The sequence below is a fragment of the Rhineura floridana genome, chromosome 9 (assembly GCF_030035675.1).
Source record: "Rhineura floridana isolate rRhiFlo1 chromosome 9, rRhiFlo1.hap2, whole genome shotgun sequence".
NCBI classification, from domain to species: domain Eukaryota; kingdom Metazoa; phylum Chordata; class Lepidosauria; order Squamata; family Rhineuridae; genus Rhineura; species Rhineura floridana.
The window spans coordinates 64,031,439-64,056,559 of NC_084488.1; the positions used below are offsets into that span (position 1 = coordinate 64,031,439).

At 42.6% G+C, this 25,121-nt stretch overlaps 1 protein-coding gene across 2 annotated transcripts in view; it reads right to left on the minus strand.

Annotated features, from left to right (window-relative positions):
• DCLK2 (doublecortin like kinase 2) overlaps positions 1 to 25,121 on the minus strand; it is a 137,224-nt gene that overhangs the window by 9,072 nt on the left and 103,031 nt on the right. For both annotated transcript variants that reach the window (XM_061584679.1, XM_061584680.1), the window contains 5 exons: positions 22,301 to 22,420; positions 19,077 to 19,223; positions 9,089 to 9,222; positions 7,760 to 7,837; positions 5,666 to 5,762 (listed from right to left, as the gene is read on the minus strand). In XM_061584679.1, coding sequence (XP_061440663.1) covers positions 5,666 to 5,762; positions 7,760 to 7,837; positions 9,089 to 9,222; positions 19,077 to 19,223; positions 22,301 to 22,420 — 576 coding nt within the window. The remainder of the gene's footprint in view (positions 1 to 5,665; positions 5,763 to 7,759; positions 7,838 to 9,088; positions 9,223 to 19,076; positions 19,224 to 22,300; positions 22,421 to 25,121) is intronic.

Sequence of the window (25,121 nt, forward strand, 5' to 3'; positions counted from 1 at the left end):
CATGTCAAAAGCTGATCTCAGGTAGGTAGCTAGCTCCACCTAGTGACTGAAGGCAAAAGAGTGCTAAAGAGTGTTTTTTTAAACAAGGACTTCCTGCTCTGTGCAGCTCCTTATTTCAGTTTTTGATAACAAGCCAACCAACCGGAGGAAAGAACAAAGAGAAATAATAGAAACCATTGACACGAAACAGGAGACAACAGCACTCATATACTCTCTGCTGTAGGCCTAAGATGAAAAAGACAGTGATGGCAGCCCAGCTCTCCTAGGGAGGGGCCCTGAGATCAGCTTTTGACATGCACAGAGAAAACCATTTTACCGTAAGACCAAATGTCTTTTCTCCTGTGCATGGAAAAGCTGATCTCAGGTGGAGCATAGCAAAGTTGAACCATGTAGGGTGGGAACATCGCTGGGCTGATTACACTAGTGATATGGGAGAACATGCTGTAGCACTCTCCTAAAAGCTGCCTCTACTGATGCATATGTGTTAATTTCATAGTGTTTAATAAACTTATTAGGTGTGGCCCATGTAGCTGCTCTACAAATCTCTGTGATAGATGCATGGAGTGAGAATGCTGCCGATGTGGCTGCTGCTCTAGTTGAGTGGGCCACTATCCTGGCCAGCCGGGCTAATTTTAGAGAGGCGTAGGCCAGTGTGATACATGCCTTGATCCACCTAGTGAGTGTGGATGAAGACACTTTCTTCCCTAAAGACGCTGGGTGGAAGGAGACAAATAAACTCGGATCTTTTGAAGTACCCTGGGAATGTTTGGAAGAGGTGGGAAGGCATAGAGTTGACTTGGGGCAACTGGGACGTCAGAGCATCTATGCCTTCCACCTCTGGTGTCACGTATCTGGAGAAAAATCTTTTCACCTGGCGGTTGAGGTGTGTGGCAAATAGGTTCACCTCAACTCTGCCTAGGTGTCTCACAATTTCCTGAAAGGTCAATGGGTGAAGCTTCCATTCTCCCTGAAGCATCCTCTGTCTGCTGAGCCAATCCGCTTGGCAGTTGTCCTCCCCCTTGAGGTACTCCACAAGGATCGAGTCCATGTGTGTTTTCACCCACTGGGACAGCAGAGCAGCTGCCTTCTGTAGTTGTGGGGAGCATGTGCCTCCCTGATGATTCAAATGTGATTTGGCTGATACGTTGTTTGTCTGCCCCCAACTGTTTGATCTCCGCAAAGTGCCTCAGGGCTAGCCGAATTGCACGAAGCTCCAGAAGACTGATTGGAAGTACTGACTCTGGTGGTGACCAAGTCCCATCGCAAATGGCTCCCCAGCCTGTCAGGTTGGCATCTGAGGTGATCAGGGTCTGTGGAAGGTCCTGGAATGGCACTCTGCTTAGTAGATTGGGTTTGTGCACCCACCATAGCAGGGAGCGACAGACCACTGGTGAAAGTGCTACCTTCCGGTGATGCCTGGCTGCAATGTCACTTTGAAAAGGCAGTAGCGCCCACTGGAGTGGTCGAGAGTGATGACATGCCCATGGTGTAGTCTGACAGGTTCAGACCATCAACCCCAAGATATCTGCCAGATGCATAAGATCTGCCAAAGGCGAAGATAGGAGCTGTGTGACAGCTGTAATTATCTTGTCTATTCTGTCTTGAGCTAATGTTATGAGTCCCTGCTGCAAGTCTATGGTGGCCCCCAAATGTATTATGCGGTGGGCTGGACAAAGCTGGCTCTTGGTTTGGTTGACAAGGAAGCCATGATCCTTGATGCATGCTAGGGTGATGTGCAGATCTTCCCAAGCCTTGTGGAGGTACGGAGACCAGAGCAGAAAGTCATCCAAGTAAGGAAAGACATGGAACCCCTGCGTCCTGAGGTGTGCCACCAGAGCAACCATGATCTTTGTGAATACTCTGGGGGCAGACACCAGACTGAAGGGCATGGCCTTGTACTGAAAGTGATCCTCCCCCACTGCAAACCAGAGGTAACATCTGTGAGGCAGAAAAACAGGGACATGCAGATAGGCCTCCTTCAGATCGATAGATGCGAGGAAGTCTCCCTTTCTCAATGCCTCCTTGATGGACAGTAAAGTTTCCATGCAGAACCTGTGGTATTTTATGAACTGATTTAAGTTCTTCAAATCGAGTACCACCTGAAAGATCCGTCTTTTTTCGCAATGGTGAAGAATACTGAGTAGATTCCTGAAAACCTCTCACCTGTTGGAACGGGCTCTATTGCCGCAATCTGCAGAAGGTGGGCAATCGCTTGAAGAGTCCTTTCCTGCTTATCCAGAGACGTTGAGGGGGGGGATAAACTTGGTTAGAGGGAGGGAGGGAGGGAGGTGAATTCCAGCCTCAGTCCATATCTGAGGGTGTGCAGTACCCATTGGTCTGAAGATGTGTCCCTCCAGCAGTGGGCAAAGCGTTGAAGGCATCCTCCCACCTGAGGGACCCTGGTGTCAGAATTGATGCTTATTCCCCCGAGACTGATATCCAAAACCTGATCTATTGGGGAAAGGTTGTTGGCTTTTAGACTGGGTATGTTGCCTATTCCAGAAGAGATGGCTGGTATGGGACTCTTTTGCTCTTCCGAATGCCCTGGAGCCTTGAAAGGACTGGGAGGGCAAATAAGGATGGAAAGGTCTACGGAATAATCTTTTGTTGTCTTGTTTTTTGACAGAAAGCATAACTTTCTTCTTTTCCTTCAACTCTAAGACCCCAGCTAGGGCATCGTCACCAAATAGTTTGCCACCCATATAGGGTTCACATGTGAGTTTAGAGCGGGTTGCAGTATCGGCTTCCCAATGGCATAACCATAGAGTCCTTCAAGTGAAAACACTCACTGCAAATGACCTTGCCAAAAACTGCATGGCATCCTGAATGTATCTGCCATAAAGGTCACTGCTCTCAAGATTTTCAGAAGAGACTTTTGGATTCGAGCCGGATCCTGCTGCAGGCCATCCAATAGGTCCTCTAGCCACAGCAGGGATGCTCTTGCAAAGACCGAGGAGGCTGCTGCTGCTCTGATGGAGAGTGCAGTGGCCTCATGAATCTTCCTAAGGTCTAAATCCAGCTTGCGCTCTGACGGATCCTTGAGGTGGGCATCCGAGTCTTTTGGGTTCAAGGACAGATTTAGTAAATTGACTATGGGGGCGTCGACCAGAGGAACCTTGAGTTGGTCCATGATGTGTTGTTCCAATGTATAGTATTTGTTGGCACTTGCAACTGATTTCTTGAACTGTAGTGGGGCATCAAACTTGGACTTGATCACTTTAGGCAACAGTGATGGAAGTTTTAGCACCCTTGACTTGGGTTTCACATCTGGACACATAGCCGAAATTCTAGATTCTGAGGGGGCTGGAGGATCTTCCAGAGAATTTAGGTTCAGAGCTTCCATTGCCTTGCACAGGAGTGGAAGGAGACGAGCCTCCTAGAAAATCCTATTGGTAACTACTTCCTCTGACTCAGAATCTCCACTCCATTCTTCCTCATTGAGGACAATCAGCTTGTTGTCTGGGTGTGCCGTTGTCTCCTTCTGAAGTTAAGGATGCCTGCCCTGTGAGGCAGCATAACGATTCAGTGATGCCCTGCTCGGTGGTTGGGGCACATTTGAAGAAGAGTGTAGTGTAGTGAGGCCCTGTGCCACTTGCGCTCTTGAAGGTGACAGAGTGGGTGCTGTGGCTGGTGTGTCCTGTGTGGGGTGTCGAGCCTAAGCTGCTGGTGTGGAAAAATCTCTGGCTAGATCCATTAGGAGAGAATCTCTCAGCAACCTTTAATTGTTGTAGCATGTGCGGCGATAACTGAAACTGTAGAGGTTGAGCAAGAGAACAGTGTGGGTAGTGCACCACCCCCTGAACTTGAAGTTCCTGAAGTGAAGAGGGTGAAATGAAGGATGCTTCACGAGACGTAGCTGTCTTGAGGAAGCCTTCAAACTCCTCAGGAAAAGACAATGTAGAAAAAATCGCCTCCAGGGTGGGCTGGAATTGGGTGCCTTCCCCCTCAGATAGGGATTCCAGGTCCTTCTGTGACCTGCACATGTTGCTATGAGCCTCCTTTGGTGCAGCCCCCTGTGCATCACCAGGCCGTTGCCTGTCGTGACTGGTTCCCCTACTTCTCTTAGGTGCCAGTCATTGTGGAGCCACCCTGCTCATGACAGTACATGCCTCAGCTACCTCCGCCTGGGAATCAATAGAACCTTAAGGCCCTAGGGCCTGGTTGGATAATGGCAGAGGCACAACTTCCATTGTACTGTGAGGCTGGAGTGACTTAGGTTTCTTTGGTGTGTGGTCCGATTTGTGTGTTGCCTTCCCCATGGGCACAAACCATGCTGCGGGTCTTAAGGGAGCTAAGGGCTGTGATAATATCCAGTCCAGGTGCTGACAAACTGCAGGGGAGGAATATGCTTCCACCGCGGCTGGAGCGTCCCTCTGAAGCCTTCCGCAGGCGAGAGGATGGAGGAGGGGATGGCAGGCACTCAGCGTCCTGGGGAGCATGCTGCAAGAGGCATCCCCGCTCACGCCATGAAAGGAGGAGGCCGGTCGGGTGATTGCCAGTAGGCAGGTACAGACGTGCCTGAGAAACGAGGCTGGTCGGGGGGGGCAGAGTCCAACAAAGAAAACAGTGGTTTCGCAGCTGAAGTGGTGGGGCGGCTGATTCACAGTCAGCTCAGTGCCACCGTGAAGTCTTGGGGGGAAATGTAAAATGACAACTCCCCTTTTTTATTTTAAACAAGACACACATAGGAAAACTGAAAAGGAAGGAAAAGGTACAGACACACAATAGGAAAAAAACACCAAACTATACAGGCCTGAATGCAAAGAGGAGCTAGATCAACTGTTCTTGGTGGAAGGCAGAACAGAAACTGAAATAAGAAGCTGCGCAGAACAGGAAGTCCTTGTAAAAAAAAACTCTTTAGCACTTTTCTGCCTTCAACTGCTAGGTGGAGCTAGCTACCCACCTGAGATCAGCTTTTCCATACACAGGAGAACTTTAAAAACATTTTTTTAAAAGCGTTGAAGATTTTTTTAAAAAAAGGTTAAAACATTGTTTAAAAATGTTTAAAAGCATATTAAAAAGCAATTTAATATTAACCATTTTAAATCTGTTTTATCACTTTTATCAATGCTTTATATTGATGTTTTATATCTTTCCATTACAATCCTAGAATGCAATCCAGCACTGATAGTACCCAGCCTTACTGAATCCTACTTAAGTTTGATTTCAAAGGGGTTTCAGTGCCAGTAGGATGCAGTAGGATTGTTTACCAAATATTGCCCTACAGTAAAAGGACTACACACTTCCTTGAATATTTACAGCAGTAGGACTCCTCAAATAAATGTCAAATCATTTAATGTAATGTTATGTCCCTTGGCCCCAGTGATTTTCTAAACCTCCCTGTAACCTAGAGATGAGGACAGGGATCCATGCAACCATCTCTCTTTTTCATGAGTGACAAGAAAAAATATTGCTTATGTATCAGAAAAAGAAAATAACTTATATTGTGAGAGAATGACATTGGAGCATTATCCACAATAGTAATCAATGAAACACACCACACAAGTAATACTAACTCAGAAATGCAAGGGGAATGAATGAACATTAAAAATTGTGAAATATTGTTCCAGGTACTCTTCAACCAATTATGGCGTGAAAGACAGTTAGATGTTATGAGAAATGCTTTCAGAACTTCAGTCCTGATATCATTAATACATCCTAATACCTTAGCAGAGTCAGTGATGTTATCCCAGTAAGGAGAGGGAAACTCTAGCTTTCCAACCAGGATCTGATCAAAGAGATCTTCTTGGACATTGTTCTCACTGTGGACCAAGACCAAGCAGGAAAAAAAGTGTTCAGCATGCCAATTTAAAATTTATTTATGAAAGCTAAAATATAAGGTGGCATCATCATCATCATTATTACAGAATTTATAAACCACTCTGTACCCAAGCAGAATACCCGAGCAGAAATAGAATATAAAACATAATACAGATAATAATGCCCATTCACTACCAAGCCAGGTACAAGGTCCTTGTATTAATTTACAAATCCCTGAACAATTTAGGTCCAAGGTGTCTTGAACCGTTATATCCCAGCTCAATCACTGAGATCATATGCAGGAACGGCTTTAGTTGTCCCTGGGTAGGCGAAGCTAATTTAACACTAACACAAAATCGAGCCTTCAGTGTCATCGGCTCAGTTCTCTAGAATGCTCTGCCAACAGAGATTTAGCGGATGCCTTCTGTTTTAACTTTTAAATGCCTGCTGAAAATTTCTCTGTTCCACCAGACTTATGCAGGCAATTAAGATGCCTTTTTGTAACCTTTGTTTTTACTGTATTTTCAATGGTTTTTACTGTATGGGTTTTTTTACCTGTGTAAACTACTTTGATGTTTTTAAATGAAATAGTGGTATACAAATATATTAATAAATAAATTAAACTGACTGTTAGATCTGTAACACTCAGCCCTAGTTTTTATTTTCTACAACTTTGGACTTAATTTATTTGAACCATGTGAGTAAAGAGAACAGGCTTCTAGCTGCTTCATCAGCAAAAGCAACTAGAAACCTTTAAAGCACTGCAGTAGCACCAAAGTTGCTCCATGCATTTGTAGTCTGCTAGCTGCTCCTATTCTAAGCTGTGAGGGCAGGCTTCATTTCCTCACAATTATTTTATATTTGTATTTATAGAAGTATTTATATTTGACCGTATCATAAAATGTCAGGGCAGTGCACAACAATAAGTATACAGTAACATTTAGGTTTCATTTTATAAGTGAATAAATATTTAATAGAACTATTTAATAAAATCTTTACTAAAACCCTATGCTATATACAGTTTGAATTCAATTGTGAAAAAGTGATGCCTGCCCTCACAGCTCAAGACAGCAGCAGCTAGAACAGGCTAGCAATTCTGGAGGAATGATTGTCAAATCTTTATTTCTAATGTTTCAGTTTCCTTTCCATGAAGATAATGATTTATGGAAGCTACTTTGCTCACTGGAACAAATGAAGTCTTCCCATCTCCATATCCTACAGCAGGGGTGGCTAACCTGTGGCCCTCTGGATGTTGCTGGAGTTTCAATTCCCATCAGCCCCAACCAGAATGGCCAATAAACAGTGATGATGGAAGATGCAGTCCAGCAACATCTAGAGGGCCACAAGCTGCCCGCTCCTGCCCTACAGGATGTGAGGAAACATTTTTTGGCTTGCTCAGATCAATGAACTATGCTAGGTTCACTGTCCATCTATCATAAGGCTAAAGTCCATTTAACAGATTTGCCTGCAGAAGTATGAATAATTTGCACTTCTGGAAACCCTATATTTAATTAATATATGAACTGGCTTGAGTGGTCCATATACCTTTAGCATCTTGTGACAATTGAAAATTGGGCATCTAAAGACATATCAGGTATGTGGACATTCTAAGTCCATATGTTAATTACAATTACAAGATGTACCAGTCCAGGTTCTACCACTAGAGGGCAAGGTCGGCATGCTTTATACAACAAACAGGAGAATGAGAATCAAGGAGGACAAGATGACAAGGATGCAAAAGCCAATTTTTTGCTGGGAACAATATAATCTGTTCATTTCTTCCTACAATGAAAACTGCTTTTCTATCTGAATATTCTGATGGCAGATAAACTGAAGGCATCAGAACTATCTGAATTAATGAGAAAGGAATGAAGGGGATATGTAGCCTGTAAAATATGAGAGAAGGAGTAATATTTATAATTTAAAGATTGGGAGTGATGTAATGTAAAGAGAAACATATCTTTGATTACCATTTTTGTTCTCATTTGATGCTACTTACCTGCGAAATGGTGGAAACCCACATAACAGTATGTATGTAATGACACCTGCAGCCCAAATGTCTACCTTTAAGCCGTAACTGTAAAATAAAAAAAAGTTGGGGGGGGGGGAAGCGGAAGTATTTCATCTTTAAGATACTTCATGAATACACACTGCAAGATTTTGTACAGGAAGGTTTCAGATTTATACAAATTAAAGCATTGGTGCCTTTTTTTATCTATAATTTTAGCATCACATCAGCAGCAGATTTTCCAGCAAAGCTTGACACAGCTTGCCATCCGCCTAGAAATAAGTAAAGATCAGACTGAGATGAATTGTTCATACTCTGCTACCAGATTTTAGTATATGGAATATAATAATATGCCTGTTGTCTGCATCTCAAATACTCAAAATTACAGTGTTCTGAAAATCATCCTATGCAAACAAAAATCTTTGGCTTGGTTCAAATGTAATGCCAAATGCTTGTTTGGTGTTGCATGAATGAGCCATGTGCTCACAAACTCCTTTCTTTCTGCCCCTCCTCTTCTCACGTTCTGCTTGATTAGCAACTTGTGGACTTTTGACAAACCATAGCTTCCCATTACATCTGAAACATCAAACCTATGGTTTGTGCAAACCTTGAAAACCCAGGGTTTTTACAATAATCTTGTATAACATCTGAACACATACCTAAGTAACCATACCCTGTATACCCTTAGGATAAATGAGATGGGGTTGTATCCAACATTAGTCACACTCAGAGTAGACCCACTGAAATCAGTGAACATGGCTAGCTCAGGTCTATTAATTTCAGTGGGTCTACTCTGAATAACCCTGACAGTGCAATCCAAACCCACCGTGATGAAAACGTTAAGATTTGGTAGATCTTGAGCTTTCCCAGCTGAGCCACAGCTACACCAGTGCATAATCCTGGCTCAGCTGGCAGAACTTATGCTGGCATAAGTAAAAAAAGGATGTTCAGAGGAGGGGAAGGGGCAGGAGGGGGCAAGGAGAGATGTATACCTACTCCAAACCCTGTTCAGCTTGCTCATGTGACCTAGGGCCCAGTCCTCAAAACTTGGACCCAGACTCACCTGCTCACTGAGCCCCTTCCAGAAGATCCTAAACAGAGTTTGAAATACAAGTAACTTAACACCATCCTAAGTTACACTGGCTTCCTATAGTTAGGATCTCAAACAGATTTCCTGTTTCCTGCTCAGACCACAATACACAACCAAGATATAACTAAACACATTAAGAGGCACACACACATGCGCGTATACACACACACACACACTTTCTTTCAACAAACACAATAGTAAGAAAGCCTATCTTAATAATGTATTTTCACCCTGTCTCTGCAATGATTTCAGGAGCTACATAAGTTGGTGTTCCACAGACTGTATAGAGAGGTCCTTCAACCACAGTGGCTAGTCCAAAGTCTCCTAGCTTCAATGACTTTGTCCCATCTGGATATTCACAAACCTGGTGGGGTGGGGAGAGGAGAGAACAGAGAAGAAATAATCATTTATACTGAAGGAATATAAGGACAATAACTTACAGGATTGTTGTCAGAATCACAACAGCATGTCAAGTGCATTTAGGAAAAGTGCAATATAAATGCTTTCCTCTACCCCAAACACATTCTTGGAAGAATTTAGTAACATGCACAGGGTGAGTGGTGGCAACATCTGCAATCAGCCCAAATAACAGAAACAAGACATGTGCTGTGCTGATTTTGTTTTAGCAGGGAGGAAGCAACAATATTAAGACGATGTAGTTCAGATATTCACTTTAAATATGTTTGATTTACTTTGCAATTTTAGTGAGGTTGCCTATGGTAAATTATTTTCTTTTGCTGCTGTTGCTGTGAATATGTGAAGTACAGCAATAATTTACACTAAAAAACTCCAAAAACAACTGTGGAATAATGGCACTGACTATTCTGTAGAATAGTCTCCAGTGGACATGAGGAGTGTCCCAGTTTACACAAGATAAAATAGTGGGAGATGAAATATATTCTAGCAAATTTCTAGATGTGGTCTATGTTTTTAATTGACCATGCCCACCCTTCCTTAAGTGCAGTGGTTTAAGCATAGCAGGCTGAACAAATGCATCTTGGGCAGGCCAAGATTGTTTTTTCCAACAGCTACATTCATTGCTTAAGTTACAACATATTGTAATCAGTCTGATTTTACATCAAACTACTGTTTCAGATCCAACTGTTAATGAACCCAAAATAGAAATAGAATATAACCTTCAGCTTGAAACACAAAAGGCTGTCTTCCTCATCATATGACACTGACCAATAAAAAGGCTTTGAAAATAATCACAGAATCAGAGAATAGCAGAGTTGGAAGGGGCCTATAAGGCCATCAAGTCCAACCCCTCACTCAATGCAGGAATCCAAATCAAAGCATTCCCGACAGATGGCTGTCCAGCTGCCTCTTGAATGCCTCCAGTGTCGGAGAGCCCACTACCTCTCTAGGTAATTGGTTCTATTGTCATGTGGCTCTAACAGTTAGGACGTTTTTCCTGATGTTCAGTCGAAATCTGGCTTCCTGCAACTAGAACCCATTATTCTGTGTCCTGCACTCTGGGACGATCAAGAAGAGATCCTGGCCCTCCTCTGTGTGGCAACCCTTCATGTACTTGAAGAGTGCTATCATATTTCCCTTCAGTCTTCTCTTCTCCAGGCTAAACATGCCCAGTTCTTTCAGTCTCTCCTAATAGGGTTTGTTTCCAGTCCCCTGATCATCCTTATTGCCCTCCTGTGAACCTGTTCCAGTTTGTCAGCATCCTTCTTGAAGTGCAGAGACCAGAACTGGACACAGTACTCAAGAGGAGGCCTAACCAGTGCTGAATAGAGGGGAACTAATACTGCTCGCGATTTGGAAATTATACGTCTGTTAATGCAGCCTAATATAGCATTTGCCTTTTTTGCAGCCACATCACACTGTTGGCTCATATTCAACTTGTGATCAACGGCAATTCCAAGATCTTTCTCACATGAATTGCTGAGCCAAGTATCCCCCATCTTATAACTGTACATTTGGTTTCCTTTTCCTAGGTGTAGACCTTTGGATTTATCCCTGTTGAATTTCATTCTGTTGTTTTCAGCCCAATTCTCCAGCTTATCAAGGTCCCTTTGAATTTTGTTTCTGTCTTCCACGGTATTAGCTATGCCCCCCAATTTTGTATCATCTGCAAATTTGATAAGCATGCTCTGTACCTCCTCATCCAAGTCGTTAATAGAAATGTTGAAGAGCACTGGGCACAGGACTGAGCCCTGTGGTACCCCACTTGTTACTTCCGCCCAGTTTGAGAAGGAACCATTGATAAGCACTCTTTCAGTACAATTCTGGAGCCAACTGTGGATCCACCTGATAGTTGTTCCATCCAGCCCACATTTAGCTAGTTTGCTAATCAGAATATCATGGGGCACTTTGTCAAAAGCTTTGCTGAAGTCAAGATATATTATGTCCACAGCGTTCCCACAGTCTACAAGGGAGGCTACCCAATTAAAAAATGAGATAAGATTAGTTTGGTAGGATTTGTTCTTCATAAATCCATGTTGGCTCCTAGTAATCACTGCATTGTTTTGTAGGTGCTTACAGATTGACTGCGTTATAATCTCCTCCAGAGTTTTTCAAGGGATTGATGTTAGGTTGACCGGTCTGTAGTTCCCCGGTTCCTCCTTCTTGCCCTTTTTGAAGATAGGGACAACATTAGCTCTCCTCCAGTCATCCAGCACTTCACCAGTCCTCCATGATTTCGCAAAGAGAATAGACAGCAGTTCTGAGAGTTCTTCAGCCAGTTCCTTCAATACTCTTGGATGCAGTTTAACAGGCCCTGCCAAATTGAACTCGTTCAAAGTGATTAGGTATTCCTTGACCATTTGTCTATCAGTCTCAAGCTTCAATCCTGCCCCTTCCACTTCATGTTTCCCAGGAGGGTCATAAACCCTTTTTGGGGAGAAGATTGAGTCAAAGTAGGAATTGAGCAATTTTGCCTTTTCTTTGTCATCTGTTATCATTTTGCCATCTTCATTGAGTAGCTGTGTCAGCATTTCTTTTTTCTGTCTTTTACTATGGATGTACCTGAAGAAAGCTTTTTTGCTTTTAGCATCTCTTGCTAACCTCAGCTCATTCTCAGCTTTAGCCTTTCTGACGCCATCGCTGCAATTCCGTGATACCTGCCTGTACTCTTCCTTTGTGGACTGGCCTTCTTTCCACTTCCTGTATGTGTTCTTTTTTGTTTTTAGGTCATCTCTAAGCTTTTTGTGAAGCCACATTGGGTTTTTCTGCTGTTTCCCCCTTTTTCCTTGTTGGAATTGCTTGCCATTGCACTTTTAGAATTTCCTTTTTTTAGAAACTCCCACCCATCTTGGACTCCTTTTCTCATTAGGGTGGAACCGTACTGACTTTATTAAAATCAGCTTTCCTGAAGTCCAGGGTGCGCGTATGGCTACTCTCAGCTTTTGCTTCTGTTAAAATCAAGAATTCAGGTATGGTGTGGTCACTTTCCCCCAGAGTTCCCGTAATTGCCACTTCATCAACCAAATCATCCCTAGAATCAAGTCCAGGATAGCTGATCCTCTGGTTGCTTCCTCCACATTCTGTTGGAGAAAGTTATCTTCAACATAAGTCAAAAATTTCTTGGAGGGTCTGTGTTTGGCAGAATTTGTCTCCCAACCAATATTGGGATAATTGAAATCCCCCATTACTACTACATTATGCCTCCTTGAAACATTGGCAATTTGTTTTTCAAAAGTTACACTCTTGTCTTCTCCTTGATTGGGTGGCCGGTAGTAGACTCCAAGCACCACATTCCTTTTATTACTTGCCCCATAAATTTTAATCCAGATACTCTTGGTGGAGCTACCAAGCTCATCTGCCTGTATTTCTGTGCAGGGATATATATTTTTAACATATAACGCAACTCCACCTCCCTTTTTATTCCTTCTGTTCTTTTTGAACAAGTTATATCCTTCAATTGCTGTATTCCAGTCATGGGAGTCATCCCACCAAGTTTTAGTTATACCTATCAAGTCGTAATTGCCCTCCTGTATTAAGAGTTCAAGTTCGTCCTGCTTGTTTCCCATGCTCTGCACATTAGTATACAGACATCGAAGACCATGTGATTTATGACTTGGCTTCCTTACTACATTTTTCTGAGAACTTTTACTGGGCCATATTACAGCCTATATCTCTGTTCCCATTACTGTGCACAAACCTTCATCTGTCGTTACCACCAAGTTTACGTCTCCCTCCCCCTTAGCATTCAATTTAAAGCCCTCCCGATGAACTTCTCCATGCTGTGGCCAAACACATTCTTCCCAGTCCTTGTGAGATGCAACCCATCACTTGCCAGCAGTCCATCTTGCACAAAGCATAGCCCATGGTCCCAGAATCCAAATCTCTCACATCGGCACCACCTTCATAGCCATTAATTCACACAGTGTATTTTTCTTTCCCTTTCTACTCCTCTTCTAAATACTGGAAGGATGGATGAAAAAACTATCTAGGCCCCAAAGTCCTTGAGTTTCCTTCCCAGAGCTTCAAACTCTGATGTGATTTCTTCATAGCTCCGTTTGGCAGTATTATTTGTTCCCATATGGATGAGGAGAAAGGGATACCTGTCAGTGGGCTTGATGAGTGATGGCAACCCTTCCGTCACATCTCTAATCCATCCTCCTGGCAGACAGCATACCTGGCGAGTCCACGGATTTTCTCGGCATACTTGGGTTTTGATCCCACGCAGTAGGGAGTCTCCCACTACTAGTACTCTTCTCTTCTTTTTGTGGGACGTAGTTTCATTGTCCCTGCTTGATTGAGCTTTAGCCTCTTGCTTGTTGTCACACAGCGTCTCCTGTAATTCTTCCCCCACAGGCTGTCCTCCAGTCTCATCCTCGAGTGGTTGAAAGCGGTTCCATAGTTCCAATGGTGACGGGTGTCTTCTAGCTCTTCTGCTCCTGTCACCCTTTCCCATGGAGTTTCTTCCACTTCGTTGTTCCTATCCAAAGCAGTCTCCTCTTCTGCTACCAAATGCTGTTGTTCTTCCACCTCCACTTCTCTTTGCTGCTGTTTTTCCAGCTTTCTGTCTAAGAACTCTTCATCTTCCCTTCTAGTCCTCAGTGTGGCCACCCACCATTCTAGGCCTCTCACTTTTTCTTCCAACAGTGCCATGAGCTTGCACTTGTTGCACGTGTACGCCATGTTGTTCTCAGGCAAGAAAACAAACATGGCACACACCTTGCAGGTCACAACCACTGGCGTATCCTTCCCGTTCATACTCTCTTCTACCTTTTGTTTCTTTCTAACTACTTGTTTTGCAGTAAACAATAATAATAGAGTGTATAATAATAATTGAGTAATAAAATACATTTGACACAGATTTCTAGGATGAATAATGAGAGAAATATAATTTTCTAGATTAGATTCTCTGTAGAAATAGGAGTAACTTAGGAGAGAGACAAAGTAAGAATACTACTAACAAACATACAAATAATGTAAATCTCCATATTTGAAGATGCAGTCCTGATTGCAGGTGTTGCCACCACTCACCATATGCTCAGAGTCACATGCTACCAAATTCTTCAAAGCTATACAGGAAGTTTATTAGACTATGAAAGACCAACCCAAATTGTGTTTGCATTTTTACAAATTTGTAGAACAGTACAATATCTCAGATCTCAGGTCTCCTGCTCTCATGGTGCATTCACTATAACTGCCCACTTTCCCTGCTTTTTAAAGTTTGATAGAAATATCTGTTGGCTATAGGTACGTTATTAAACTGCAAGGTTTTTTGCCTACTAATGAATTTCTCTGCTTTTTAATCTGGAATGGGATCCTGTGCAAGTTTGTTGAGAATGGATTGAACATGTACATTCTTATTGAGTTCAATGGGATTTCCTCCCCTGCAGTCATGCTTAGGATAGGTGAAACTGACCATGGGGGAGGAGGAGAAAGGGCAGAGGGAGGGCTGGAGGGGGAAGTGGAGGAGGGGCAAGAGGGAGGGGCAAAGAGACAAGGGGGGAGGAGGAAGGGAGAGGGAAAGGGAAGGGCAAAGAGACAAGGGGGGAGGAAGAAGGGAGAGGGAAAGGGAAGGGGGAAGGAGAGGAGCAGGCAGAAAGGAAAAGGAGGGAAGGGCAGATTTAATCATTTGCATGTTTCTTGAGTTCAGTGGGATTTACTCATGTGCAGTCATAGGATAGGTGAAAATCACCTGGGAGAGGGATAGGTAGGGTTGGGGGTAAGGGGGAGGGAGGAGGAGAGGGAGAACTGGAGGAAAGGGAGGGGGAGAGAGGGAGGGGGAGAGAGGGAGGGGGAGAGAGGAAGTGGGAGGGGATGAGTATGGGGGAGGAAGAGGAAGGGAAAGCTCATTTTTTCCAAAAAGGTAAACATTGTTAACAGAATCATTATTTTGAGAGGTTTCCCCCAACTTTTTATTCTACAGCAGACACATGTAGTCTCCCACCAAAATTTAAGTGAAAGCTGTCCCTTACCACATCCACACCAGGCATTTATTCCACTTTAAACAGTCATGGTTTCCCTCATGCTGGCTATAGAGTACAGCCTCTCTTGTGGCTGTGTAATGGAGGGGGGATATTTTCTGAAGTGTTAGAAGGTTTGATAAAGGTTATGGTTCTAGATTTAAAGGTATTAACTAATCTTGTAATTATTACTAATTTTTAATGGTTGATTTTCAAAATTCTTAAAATATCAATGTTTCATTGTTGCTACTTAAGTGTGACCAACTTATATTAATTCATTTTATTCGGCATGTGTTTCTTGTTGATTTTATCATTCTTGGGCCCAATTATTAACATGTCATAAAAACAAAGAAACCAAACATGTAACACATTGTGGCAAGCAGGTGAGGAATTTAGGGGCAAGAGATGTAGGTACACTGAGGCATTATTGGGTAAGGACACTAGGATGAGAAATCATTTACATTGATAACTATTATGTCATCCCCACATGCAAATCAATGCCAATCATGGCATGTGTCAAGTAATCTCTTTCGGCTTTATAAGGGAAAAGTACATCTGTGTCTATTTATACCTGATTTGATTACTAATGAGAGCTTAAAGAGTCAGATTAGCCTGAGAGCTTCAACTCACTTAAGTTCCTGATTTCACTGTTATTATTTTAAAGTAGACAGAATCAACAATAGCGAATCACTGTCTATCCCTACAAGTGAGCACTCAGTTCTTCCTGCAGGTTCCACATAACGAATAAATTAAGCATAAACATAACAGTGTTCATATTAAATTTGCTTGATGCTATTGTACAAGATGTTTTTGTACTGGAAACATTACTAAAGAGATAAAATATTCACAAAATAGTTGGCTGGTTTTATCACTTTCAGTACTGATATATGAAAACTTGTTTACAGAAAAGGACTTCAGATGTCTCCAAATATCCCTCTCCTTGCAAACAAAAAGCCCTTATATATGAAACATTACAATGTCTGGATCCCTACTATTGTTGTCAGTAATTAAAAAAAAGTCAAGTCATTGCTGTTAACACTGAAATATCCTATATTATGGGTTGAATTCAGAGCTTTCTACTGCCAGTTGGTTACATCCTCTCAGCAGATTTCTACTCAGGATGCTCCCACCTGCAGGAGAGGAGAGGCATTTTCACTGGTTTCCCCACCCCCTTCAGCCCCCAGCATCAACTCCTATGCTGTCTTTGAGAGTTCCTGAACCTTCCAGAGCAGATTTCCAGGGGATTAATCATGAAAATGCGGCCATTTCTTGACTGGGATAGCCTGACCACTATTGTGCATGCACTGGTAACCTCCAGGCTGGATTACTGTAATGAGCTCTATGTGGGACTGCCCTTGAGGTTGGTCCGGAAGCTGCCGCTGATGCAAAATGTGACAGTGAGATTGCTCACTGGGGCAGGGTATCCCCAACATGTCACCCCACTACTGAAAGAATTGCACTGGCTGCCCATTTGCTACCGGGCCAAGTTCAAGTCCAAGTTCATTGGTATACAAAGGCCTATACAGCTTGGGACCAGGATACCTGAAAGACCATCTTATCCCTTATATACCCAGTCAATCATTGTGCTCTGCAGGTGAGGGCCTCCTGCAGATACCATCTTATCAGGAGGTCCATTGAGCACAACATGGGAAACGGACCTTTAGTGTGGTAGCACCTACCCTTTGCAATTCCCTCCCCTTAAATATTAGACAATATTAAATATTATCTCTGTTATCGTTTCAGTGCCTACTGAAGACCTTCCTCTTTCAACAAGCCTTTTAAGTTGAGACCTTATCCCAGCCTGTATCTGTGTTGGAATTGCTTTTTAATGTGTTTTTAAACCCTCTTAAAAAAAAGTTTAAACCTTTTTTAAAAAATGTTTTTAAAAGCTTTTTTAAAAATGCTTTTAAAGATGTTTTAATGTATTTTAGGGTCTCTTTTTATGATGTTTTAAGTGTTTTTAGTGCTTTTGTTTGCCACCCTGGGCTCCTACTGGGAGGAAGGGTGGGATATAAATAAAATAATAAAATAAATAAATAAAATAAGTTCTGAGGATTCTACTCCTGGGATTCCTCGATTGGATCATAAAGCCTTCTACATTTCTTGGTTGTTTTATAGCATAAAGTATTTATTGTCTTGTTTTTTTCTGTTATGCTATGCAAAGAAAAATAAATAAATAAAACAAAGAGAAAACCTTCTGCTGATGAAAGGATGCTTTCTGTCTGAGAGAGGCTGTCTGGACCTACCACTAGATTCTGTTACCAACTCTCAGTCTACAATTCTAAATATATTTACTAGAGAATAAATAAATTTGAACAAACCTGTATCTGGTTTCCCCATGCTTCAAATATTCTTAATGTGTGGGTAGTGGAAGCTCTCAGGTCTCCTTATGTTAAATTCACAGTGTGTTAGTCATAGCAAGGTAGCATTTCCCATGCAGTAGATGGTAATATCAGAACCTAGAGGCCACAGTGGTGGTGGAGGATGTCTACTAAGACCTCCAACTCAGGCATTTGTTTATATCTGTTAACAGTGAGAAGAGGAGGGAGGGGGATAGAGTGATCTGCAGCTATTTCTTCTTAAAATTTGTTAATCAGGGAATTATTCATTGTATTTGTTGTTACTAAGAATGTGATGTAGATTTTGTTGTCTCTGATGGGAACCCACAATACTTAAGTTCTTCAGAGACAATATAAACATGAATAGAGTGCATAGTTAAGAAATTAAGTGGCAATCCTGTCAGGGCTGGCACCAGACTGCAACAAGCCCTTGAAAAGGATGATAGTGCAGTGGGAGCTTAAATAGGCCTGGCTGCATCAGTGCACTGTGCGTTCATGCTTGCCACCACCCAAGATGGCAGTGGGGGCATGTTGATGCCCCTGCCTCCATCTTGGGTGATGGCAAGCATGCGTGCACTGACACTGTGACGCGGGAAGTGGCACGGGTAGCCCACACCAGGAGCATGTTGCCTGGGAGGATGGCTACCACTTCACAATCTGTGCCAACATATCGCGGACCGGGAGCTACACCTGCTCAGCCCCAGCCACAGGGGCCCTTGGCCAGTGCCCACTTTGGCTGCCCACTGGTGCCAGGCCTGAGTCCTGTGTATCTGAAGGACCATTTCTTCCTCATGAACCTGCATCCAGAGGTCCTTCTCTGGATGCCCCTGCTATTAGAGGTTAAGAAGATAGTGGCCAGAGACAAGAGCACTACTGACGAGATTTTGTTAGTCTTCCATTGCAGCTTGACCTATATCTAGTCTGTTTAGGTGACCAGGCCAAAAATTTGCCCCCAGTCTTAAATTAGTTGACTGTAGTTCTGCTGTGTCTGTAGTGTTTTAGCATTTCACTATGTGTAGTGGTTCGTTATGTGTTTTCATGGTTTTACTATGGAAAATGTTTTATATTGAAAGCTATTTTGGAAATTCCAACTTTAAAAACATTGGTTGATTGAGCGATCAACGGGTTACAATGATAAAAGTAACACTATAAATTCAATTGCAAAATTATATGATAGAACTGTGAAAAAATAAACCAGACATTTCAGATCTAATGGCTTTATGAAGAAAGTATTTTTCAATTTAAATTTCCATTGAGAAATCCTGCTCACGCAAGACATAATCATCACTAAAAATGTAAATAAGGATAGCATTTGGAAATGTTCAGTGAGGCAGATTGTGTGACCTAAGGCTGTTAATATTTCATGAAAACAGATTCAGTTTAAGCACATATTTAAGTTATGTTTTTCTACATCTCTGATTGCATCTTAACACTTAAATATACGCATGCATATTTGCATTAATGTCACAGAAAGATGGAAGAATTACACAAAACAAGCAACATACCAAGAGATTCTCTGGTTTGATATCTCTGTGAACGATACTGAGACCATGGAGATATTTCAGTGCACTGGCTAGATTGTAGACCATTGCACTTCCATCACGCTCTGTGTATTTTGTTGAAGAAGTGATAGCATCAAAAAGGTCTCCTCCCTGAAAGGTTGAGGGGGATCAAACAATTAAAATAAAACAAAACCCATCATTTTTCTCACTGCTGAAGGAAAATTGGTGTTTCCATTATGCAATGGTGTGTGTGGGAGATCATTACCATGGAAAAGAATGGGAATAGAATGCTCGGCTATGTACTAGGGATGAAAAAATCTCTTAATTTTAGTTCTCTGTTTCTAATATTTCTAATCTTAAAATTCAGTTGCGGCCAAGGGGCGAAATAAAACACAGACACAGCAATTATGGGTTGAACAAAGGGCCACTTTATTAAACTATAACAAACCCATTAAAGTGACCTGCAGAGGGGAATCCTAAGTGCAGGAACTGTCTATAAGCAAGCAGCTTGCCATACAGCTCTCAGGTGACCAGCCCCTGCTGGGGCAAGGGCAAGCCCATTTTGCTTACCCCTTATCCCGGCCACACCTTGTAGGTGAGTAGGGGGCCTTCCCATGTCACCACCCCCTGGGGCCATACACCTCCGGGTGGATGAGGTAAGTTGGCCCCAAAAGCAGCCCATATCCTGCCCACGGGCCATAAAGCCCTGACAGACAGGCCTCTGGAACCACCAATCACCTCCAAAGGTGCCTAAGGGGGCCACCTAGCTGTCCTTACCTAATTCTGTTCCTGCACCTTACCACACCCATGTCTCAAAAACCTGCCCCCTCAGGGCATTACATTTTAGACCTTGCTAAATTAGCCAAAACCACCTATTAATCATGACACCCCCTAACCCAATTCCCTCCCAGCCTCACAGTGTGGAGCAGGCAAAAAACCTGCCCACCAACCAGGGTGGGCAGGAGAAAAATTCCTACTCTGCCCAAAAGCGACCCAGATCACACCGTAAAAGAGGGAGGGCAGGGTGGGCGTCACAAGCAAAGAAGAGCGAAGGGATGCCATGGGCTTAAATAAGCCCCTGGTGCTCTGCCCCTTCATGCAGCACATCGCACACGCATGTTGCATGCGACGCGTGACGCTGCCCATTTCAAAAATGGCAGCTGTGGCATCGCCCCCTAGCCGCAACTATGCCCTGCCCGCCCAGGCTTTGCATGGGCGAACAGAGCGGGACTTGTGGCCGAGAGGCGAAATAAAACACAGACAACAGCAGTTTGGGTTGAACAAAGGGCCACTTTATTAAACTATAACAAAACCCCTTTTAAAGTGACGTGCAGAGGGGAATCCTAAGTGCGGGAACTGTCTATAAGCAAGCAGCTTGTCATACAGCTCTTGGGCGACCAGCCCCTGCTGGGGCAAGGGCAAGCCCATCTGCTTACCCCTTACCCCGGCCACACCTTGTAGATAAGTAGGGGGCCTTCCCATGTCACCACCCCCTGGGGCCATACACCTCCGGGTGGATGAGGTAAGTTGGCCCCAAAAGCAGCCCATATCCTGCCCACGGGCCATAAAGCCCTGACAGAGAGGCCTCTGGAACCACAAATCATCGCCAAAGGTGCCTAAGGGGGCCACCTAGCTGTCCTTACCTACTTCCCTTCCCACACCTTACCACCACAGTAGGGGGACAAATCTCTATTTAGTCCCCCTTTACCCCACTGTCAAAAAGCACCTCTCACAGACACCTCTGCAGGTCTCCCAAAAATATGTTGTTCCCTGCATCCAACAGGTGAAAACTATCGGCCCTATACAGCTCAACCCTCAAATGCTGTATGTGGGGTGAAGAATAGCCAACCCCCCATGCTCAAGAAGAGCCAACCAATTATGCCGGTTGACCTTCCTTCATGCCCGGTCTATTCCCTTCGGGTCCCTCACACCATGCCAACCCTTGCGTGGAAGAATGTCTGACCACAGCAGACAACCAGAGGCCATCATTGCATCAGAAACTGCATTTCCTCACATGCCTGCCAATTGAGGGCCTTGCCCTTAAGTAACTGAGGTCATTGCCATCCAGGGGAATGACCACCACATGCAGAACTGTCTGCACTGAACCCTGCTGGAACAACGTAGGTAGGAGTCCATCCCAGCGCATACTCTGTCAACCCAGCCACTGAACTGTGGCCCACTGTCTGAGGCCCAGCTGTGAACCTCCCTTTTTCTAATCTTAAAATTCAGTGCTCCACATTTCTGCAGCTATTTGCTAATTTTTAAAAAACCTCATGAAAATTCGCCAGCATTTTAGTGCAAATTTCTCCTAATAAGCACATTCTTATAGGCAGTTTTGACTAACGTACACATTTTTGCAAGCAATTTCTCATCATATAATGCATTTTTGCATGCTATTTTCACTCATATATTCATTTTTATGCACACTTTCCCCTAATATATGCAATTTTATAAACATTGGTTGGTTGGAGAACTGCATCACAAAAGTTGAATAAGTGCAAATTTCAAAGGATAGCTGTATTCTGGTTCTCATATTGTTTCAGAAAGTGCAATTTGACAGATTTGGCTTGAAATGTAAACTGAATAAAAATTCAATGTCATTTTACAGTAATCGACTTTGAGTTTCAGTGTTTCAAAATAAAGATCATGCAGAACGAAATTACAATGTAGCATTTGTAATTCAGTAATATGAGGGCATTGGTCAGGGGTCTGATTACTTTTGCAAGGCACTGTACCTTGTATACTAAATATGGATGAGACCAAGTTAGAGATTAATTAGATTCTCTGGCCAGAGTTTGACTCCTGCAACAGATTTCTACATCAGGATATCCATGATAACTTAGTATGTGAATGCAATGTATACATAACAACCACATGTGCCAGAATCAGACTACAGAAATAATATCAGGAGGAAGAAGTGAACTTATTGTACATATAAACACCAGCTATCACCCAAATTCCGAAAGTGGGCTGGGAACAGAGCTCAGAAAAGTTACTTTTTTAAACTACAACTCCCATCAGCCCCAGCCAGCATGGCCACTGGATTGGGATGATGGGAGTTGTAGTTCAAAAAAGTAACTTTTCTAAGCTCTGGCTGGGAACTGTATTAGAATGGGAAAGGAAAGCGGCATGGTGTGCCAACATTGTTCTGTACAGTGACTATTATGTATAGGTACTGGGCCTTGGAATTTTCTGTCTTCATACCCACTGATGGAAAATCATCTCACCTTGACCAGTTCCATCACCAGATAGAGCTCAGTTGCAGTATCCATCTCCTCTATTAGCATGATAATATTGGGATGTTTCACTTGGCGTAGTATGGAGACCTCATTTTCAATTAAGTGTTCCTATTTATTATTGGGAAGGGGAAAGGAAGGGAAAATAAACCAAGACATATCCTCCTTTAACAGTGTAGCATGAAATATCATTTTCAGGTGAGAAGGCAGCTTCCTACAGTTCAGCTTTCCAACACTATTCTTCTCTGTAACATTTACAGTGTGGTCATGGAGAAATCTCTGGTAAAACAACACAGGTATAGACTCAATCAACACAGGTATGATTTAATCAATCCCTTACTACCAAAAGTTTCCAAAATATTTATAATTACAATGGATTATAAATGAAAATAAAGCATGCTGTTTTATTAATCAAGTAGATATTTTGATGTTTTCAGTTGTAAGAAACCAATTGGGTATGCTCTATGAAGGATGTTCACTTAATTTTAAAGTTAACCATGGCTGCTCTAACACTTTGGAAGACATCAATAAACCATTTCAGAAATCTCATCTTCATAACAGTACAAATATTTTAACAACATGCACTTCATGCATTTGTGGGTAAAGAACTGCAGGAAGTACATGTGGGCATTCTATGACCAATGAACATGACCAGTGTCTGAAAAATTAAATTCTATTTATCCTACATTGTAAAATATTATTGAACAAATGGCTTGGGAAGTCAATTTGCATCAAATCTGTGTAGTTCCAGTAATTTTATCCTAACCATTTAGTTACTAAAAACCCACATGCTAAGCATGCATCTCCTCCTGTGAACATGTGGCACATCAGACATTGCTTAAACAGATTGCACCTATGAAACCCAATATGTGAGAGTATCAAAAGTCTTTCTGGAACAACCATAAGACTGCTCCAAACAACCGTGTGCTAGAGAAAAGAAAAACAAAATATGAATGGGTTTAACGACCATGGTTTATAGTAATAAACCTAAAAAAAATCAGAGTAATTGAGAAAACTATGGGATTTATTATAATTAGTTAAATTAATTGCATATGTGAAGAAATATAGCAAATATCAACAAATTTGTGAAATGTGGAGACTAGTGATCTGTAATACTTCAAGTGTTATCTTTTAATGATTATTTAATTTTACTGTGAACGATGCTGCTGAATGTATTAATGAATGACTGTTTAAGTTGCTAATAACAGTTAGTAAGAAGTTTTAAATATGAGTTTTTAAGGTACTTTTGTGTGTGATTATTAGGTTGGTTTGGATGTAATGTTAAAGCAGAGTTCAGCATTATGAGAATGAGCTGGGGCTTGCATACTCTCCCCTTCTCCTCTGGCACAGCAACAAGAAGTGTAGAATCTTCTGAACCCAAACAAACTGTAGTTAATCTTGACTATGGTGTAGGAGATATGCCCTTTTCTATCTAACTATATAATATTTTCCTAAGCCATCACACTGCCATGCAGTGTCACATGGAGGCAGGGCAGCAGGATGGCAAGAGAGGTGAGGATGTGAGGCAAGGGTGTGAGGGAAGCAAGGATGGCTGGTGGGAGGAAGGTGACCAAGGAAGTGAGGCAGTCAGATGTAGGGCAAGTGAGGCGAGTGGGTGGGTGTGCAACATGCAGGCAAGTGGCCAGAAGGGAGGACAAGTGGCTGGGGGAGGAAGTGGAAGCAGCAGCAGCAGCAGGTAAATGCCCCAGGTGAGAAGGGAGCCTAGGAACGCTGCATGGAGATGTGTGGCAGCGCAGTTTGTCATGGGGGAAGTGGGGGTGGTGCAGCCGCAGGAACGCTGAAGCAGTGCAGGAACAGATGAGGAGCATTAGCGAGCCCATGGCAGCCAGCACACACCAACACCTGGAGACACTGGAAGAAATTGCGAGGGGTGGTGGTGAGAGGAGTAGAGTGCCTGGTGGCTGTCTGGGAATGCCTGGGGGGCACATTTGTAACTCTGTGTGATTCAGAATTCTTGTGTATGTGTGTCCCTGTCTGTGTGTTTGGAAGTGCCTGGTGTGTGTGTCTGTGTACATACAAGTGCATTTGGGGTGCCTGGTGCGTGTGTGTGTTTGGGGGTGGAGGTTGCTGAGCAAAGCAAGCAGAGACCCCCTAGTCAAGAAATATTTTCATCTCTATGAAAATATCAATTTTCTCTTCCCATATGAACATTCCCTTGCCAGAAATTTATCAGTGAGGCCCTGCTTAGAGTATCATCTTATGTAGAGGTTAGTATACCTTTCATTAAGTATAGGGCCTTTTCTGTTCTAGCCCCAGAACTCTGGAATATCCGCTCATGAAAGGCCAGTAGGACTTCCTTTGTTATTCTTTTGTTGTGACTTTGGAATTTGAACTGTTAAGTGTTGTCCACTTCATTACTGTATTTTATTTTAAAATGTATTGTTTTAAAATGTTTATAATTTTTGATATACTAATGGTTACCATTTTGGAGAGTTACACTGAAATTTGATATAAAATATTTTAAATAAATAAAACAAATAAATAACACTGATCAAAGATTATTTTCTTAGAATAAGACAGAAATTAAAAGCTAGACATAGATGTGAAAATCCCTTCTTGTATATTGTAATGTATATTGCTGTGCAACTCTGTTTTAAGCTAGTTCTGATGGATGAATTCCAGAAAACACCTTTTCTTCCATCCCCCCCACCCACTTACCTTCATTCTCAAGACCCTGAAGCAAAATTTATCCATATATATAGTGTATTTTCTATTATATGGAATACAAACCTCAATCCCTTTGAAGAAACACTTCTAACATCATTGCACACTCTACAACGGAACAATTACG